Source organism: Myotis brandtii, unplaced genomic scaffold (assembly GCF_000412655.1).
Source record: "Myotis brandtii unplaced genomic scaffold, ASM41265v1 scaffold44, whole genome shotgun sequence".
Lineage (NCBI taxonomy): Eukaryota > Metazoa > Chordata > Mammalia > Chiroptera > Vespertilionidae > Myotis > Myotis brandtii.
In genome coordinates, this window is record NW_005366833.1 from 1319860 (window position 1) to 1325323 (window position 5464).

The 5464-nt window shown below is 36.9% G+C and overlaps 1 protein-coding gene across 35 annotated transcripts in view; it reads left to right on the forward strand.

Annotated features, from left to right (window-relative positions):
* RFX3 (regulatory factor X, 3 (influences HLA class II expression)) overlaps window positions 1-5464 on the forward strand; it is a 276259-nt gene that overhangs the window by 160885 nt on the left and 109910 nt on the right. For all 35 annotated transcript variants that reach the window (XM_005874459.2, XM_014546293.1, XM_014546292.1 and 32 more), the window contains one exon: window positions 815-912. In XM_005874459.2, coding sequence (XP_005874521.1) covers window positions 815-912 — 98 coding nt within the window. The remainder of the gene's footprint in view (window positions 1-814; window positions 913-5464) is intronic.

Here is a 5464-nt window from a genome sequence, read left to right on the forward strand (position 1 = left end):
GGGACCTGGGTTCCCTCGCAGCCCCAGCTTTGTCCAGAAGGTCGCCTGGAAGGACATCTGGTCTAATTAGCATATTACACATTTATTATCATAGATTATTATTATATATTAAAAGAGAAAGATACAAATGTAATATGTAGACCTTGTTTGGGTCCTGATTTGAACAAAGCAACAATAAGAAGACATTGGAATAATCATAGAAATTTGAACTATGACTGGATTTTAGATGGTTTTAAGGAATGGCTAATATTTATGTGTGATATCAATATTGTGTTCATGTTAAAAATAGGTCTTATCTCTTATAAACAAAATGAAATATTTACCAGTGAAATGATATAGTCTCTGCAATTGCTTTTAAATAATCCTCTGAGAGGTTGAAAGATGAGGTCCTGTGACAAATATTTATATAAAATGATGAATAAATGAGTTTTGTTGTAATATTTATTCTATATTTAAGTGTTTGAAATTTTCCATCATGAGTTTTTTAATTAAAAAATAAATTTAGCTTTAACAACCCAGGGGAAGAGAAGTCCTAAATTTTCAAAATAGTGAGAAGCTTTCAGAATTTTCACCCTAAATATTTGAAGTGTGTATATATCTATATACCTATAGGAATGTTATAGAATTTTTCAGCCTTATTGCTGCAGTTGATCTGGGCCCAACCAACATTCACTTGTCTTCGAAGGATGTTACAGATCACATCTTAAGCCATTCTCACATTGATCACCAACCTAGAAAAATATTTGAGGTAAATCTAATGTAGTGCATTTTCTCATATCTATCACTCACCAAGGTCCTAATATTTGTTTTTCAGGTACAGCAGGTACAGACTGTGCAACAGGTACAGCATGTCTACCCAGCTCAGGTGCAGTATGTGGAAGGAAGCGATACTGTCTATACCAATGGAGCAATGTAAGTTCATGTGGGAGTCTTTTTAATTCTCCCATTTGAGGCCAGAGATCTTCTACAGAGCAATTACCATGGTGTATCCAGTCCAGCTGTGCTCCCTCTGCTATATGTCAGCCTGTAAGATTTTCTCCAATAAAGCTTATTTTATATTTGCACCACATAGTGTTAGGGATTTGCACAGTGTAGAACGGGATTTTATATTATCTATCTATATATAAAAGCCTAAGCGACCGAATGACCCATCGACCAGTCGCTATGACGTGCACTGACCACCAGGGGACAGATTCTCAATGCACAGGATCGGGCTCCCTCCTATCTGGATCGGGCCTGCAGGGGTCGGGCTGAAACTGGCTATCCAGCATCCCAAGGGGTTCTGGATTGTGAGAGGGTGCAGGCCAGGCCGAGGGACCCCACCGGTGCACGAATCCATGCACTGGGCCTCTAGTATGCATATAAGATCTTTGGTTAATCTCTTCCCACCCCCCATTTCCCTCTGAGATTAATCAGTCTGTTCCATGTTTCCATGCCTGTGGTTTCCGCTCCTGTGTTGAGCGTCTGTCTCCTGGTTGTCGGTGTACATCATAGCTACTGCCCAGTCAGCCAGTTGGCCGGTCGCGCATATACATATATGTATACACACACACACACATACACACAGTATATGTATAATTGGACTGTGTGTATATATATATATATGGCACACAAAATCCAAATATAATGAAATATATATGGAAATTCTTGATTAATGTAGGACTTCAGTTGTCTCTTGCATAGTTCAAAGGGGAATGTTTCCAGGAATATTTTTTTTTTGCTCTTTTTTTTATGAGGAAAACATATATTTGAAATATGATTATCTAATTTCTACAACACTGAACTACTAGGAGTAAGTTTTTTTTTAAATTACTATTTTGTATAAGTAAACTATTTGATATTCAAATACAGAAACCATCTGAAATAAAAAAGCATTGTCTTCGGCCATAAGACAAGTGCACTGTGTAGTGTCATTTGCTCAGGACCCAACTGCCTCCCTTCTGTGTTTGCACACTCTCTGAGATCTTTTGCTGTTATTATATATACAGGTCCTCCTGTCTGGTCCTTAGAAAAATCAGCCTCTGAAGCACTCCTGACAACTGAGACTCTTATTAATGTAGATGTTTGACTTGTATTTTAAATATCAGAGTTTATTAAATGAAGATAATGTTTGCTTTATAAAAAGAAAACATCTTTTTTCACCTTTTCTCTTCTGTCTATAGCAGTGGTTCTCAACCTTGGCTGCACATTAGAATCACCTGGGAATCCTTTTAAAATCCTGATTTCTGGGCCTCATCCTCGGAAATTCTGTTTCTTTGTTACTAATGTTGTGGCCCCACCCCATAACAAAGTCACACTCTAATAATCTCTCACTCTGCCTTGGACTAATGATAAATGACTGTGATAGATATTGCAGAGCTAACTCTCTGAACACTCATTCCAACTACCCTTTTCCCTTGCCACCTTCTCGCATATGGACACGAAAGCTACAACTCTTATTCCCAGATTGCTGGCTGCTAACGATTACGAGATGACACAGTTATGGCCAATGAAATGAAAGCAAAAGGGAGCTAGGAGTTTCTGGAAAAGCTTCTTTCTCTCCCCACAACCCCTTTCTCCCTCTTCCTCGCCCTCTCTATCTCTCCATATATATAATGTGATATATGATATTATGTGATATATATTATATGTAATATATACATACTCTAGACCAGTGGTTCTCAACCTTGGCTGCACATTAGAACCACCTGGTAATCCTTTTAAAATCCTGATTTCTGGGCCTCATCCTCTGGAAATTCTGTTTCTTTGTTACTAATGTTGTGTCCCCACCCCTTAACAAAGAAACAGAATTTCCGGAGGATGAGGCCCAGAAATCAGGATTTTAAAAGGATTACCAGGTGGTTCTAATGTGCAGCCAAGGTTGAGAACCACTGGTCTAGAGTATGTATATATTACATATAATATATATCACATAATATCATATGTCACATTATATATATGGAGAGATAGAGAGGGCGAGGAAGAGGGAGAAAGGGGTTGTGGGGAGAGAAAGAAGCTTTTCCAGAAACTCCTAGCTCCCTTTTGCTTTCATTTCATTGGCCATAACTGTGTCATCTCGTAATCGTTAGCAGCCAGCAATCTGGGAATAAGAGTTGTAGCTTTCGTGTCCATATGCGAGAAGGTGGCAAGGGAAAAGGGTAGTTGGAATGAGTGTTCAGAGAGTTAGCTCTGCAATATCTATCACAGTCATTTATCATTAGTCCAAGGCAGAGTGAGAGATTACTAGAGTGTGACTTTGTGAAAGTTACACAACCTGCTTCACTTTTTTCTCTATGAGATGGATATAGTTAGCTTATCAGAAGTGCTTTGTGTAATATCTGAGAAATAGTGAATACTCAATAAACATCAATTATTGCTGTTAAATTTTGCACTATAGTTATTTTCTATTACATTTTTCTCTCCTATATAGACTCTAAATTCTGCATATTGCCTTGTGTATTTTTAAACTACCTCACCACTGACTTTCTACATAATAGGTAAATGTGTGTGATCAGTGAGTCAATTTATTCACAAAACCTTGGGAAAACATCTCTAAAGTTGACTAAAATTATATGGCCCATTTAAGCACAGAAATGATTCAAAGTAAATATCTCATGCCAACATGTATTTTATATGGCTCATTAGCTCAGTTGGTTAGATCATGGCTGATGAAGTTAGATCATGAGTTCATTTTCCATAGAGTCCAGTTAGCTTTGATCTGGTCTCTATGGGCTCAGATTGTATCTCAACTGCAGCTAGTCATGCCATAAATGTGCACCCTTGGTCAAGATAAAGATTGATACATCTTTAGAAACCTTTTCTTCCTAACAAGTATAATTTTTTATTAAGATTCTGCAGCATCATTTTCACATTTACATTGTGTTGCCATGAGTTAGAGTCAAAATTTTAGTAGCTAAAGGACTATGAATGGTTTTCTCAAATATAGTAAAAGATTTTTCAGCAAAAGCCATTCCACTTTCTTTTTTCATTTTGTAGTGCTGACATTTTACTATATACAATTTTTGTTTCTAATACTCATTTTAGGTTCTTTATATCCCCTCTTTTTATTTGGTATACTTCTATGTGTGTTAGGAAAGATTATTCCATATACTTCCACCACACTGAATTAATAGCCAGTTAGTGTCTGATCTGACTTGGGGCACAAATTCCTACTTCTGTATGATAATAAATGCTTTTTGCTGATGATACTCCCAGAAGATGGGGATGCCGATCTTTATCATGAGCTTTCAAGCACTCAGTCCATGGCCTACAGCCTGTGTATGCTTCGTCAGTGCTGGTCCACTGATGCTCCTGTCACCAGCATCCCCATGCTGAGTAGCCATAATGCATGGGTCTCACTCAAGAGGTGATGATTGCCCTCACAGAGATGTGTCATCAGTTATGAAAATGTGCAGTCATTATAATTTGATGATACTGAAGTGTTTACCTGGTTTTCACTGTGAATATGGACATTTACATGCCAGCATGACAGGCTTCACTGTGTGAGTTAGTGAGTAAGCATATATTTAATTTGAACAATTGAGACGTGCTGGGAGTTGGAGTAGAATAACTCTTTACTCAAGGGAGAAGGTAACTTAATTCACTTTTGCTCCTGTTTATTTTATCATTGCCTCTGTAGTAACCCAGGCTACACCATCTGTATATTTTCTTACAATAGTTTTCTCAAGAGGATTTTTCTCAAAGGCTGTCTATATTTTTAGTCTTGTCCAATTCTACATATTCTGTCATTTATGATCTCTAATCATTTAGAATACTGTAATTAAACCTTCTGAGAAACATTTCATATCATGTAGGAGTCCAATTCAGTTGAAATTTCTTGATGTAGCTAAGAAATCAATTTTGTAAATGATTTTCTTCTTTCCCCCACTCCTTTTTGACTCATTCTTCCCGCACTCACTCCTCCATCATGCTAAGGTAGAAATAAATCATAGTATATCAGGGCCAAATTAAGAAATATTTTAATTTTTTATTTTAAATGATTTTCTTATATCAAACACTCTTTGAAGCTTATCCCTGTTTCAAAATTATCAATGTTTTAAAATGCTCTAATGTTCATTGTATGGGTATTTGTTATAATAAGGCTTGACTCATAGAAAGCCATCTCATGTTTTCCTGTTTAGATTATAGATTTATCATCAACCCCAGTACAGAATTTATCAAACTGTATTTCATAAAATGTTAGTCCATTTATGGTTACAAAAGCAGGGAAATACTGCATGAAGTTTCCTCTTTTGAGGTCTCTAAATTCCTATTATTAGTCTTTTAAAGGCTCTGAGTAGTCCTATGGGAAAGAAATGTAGCGTTTTAAAATCTGAACCACAGAATTCTTTTATTTGAATAATCTACACTAATAAACGACAAACATGCAAATTGACTGTACCTTCACTATGCCTTAAGCCATGCCCACCAGCCAATCAGAGCGACTATATACAAATTAACCCAACCAAGATGGCGGCCAGCAGCC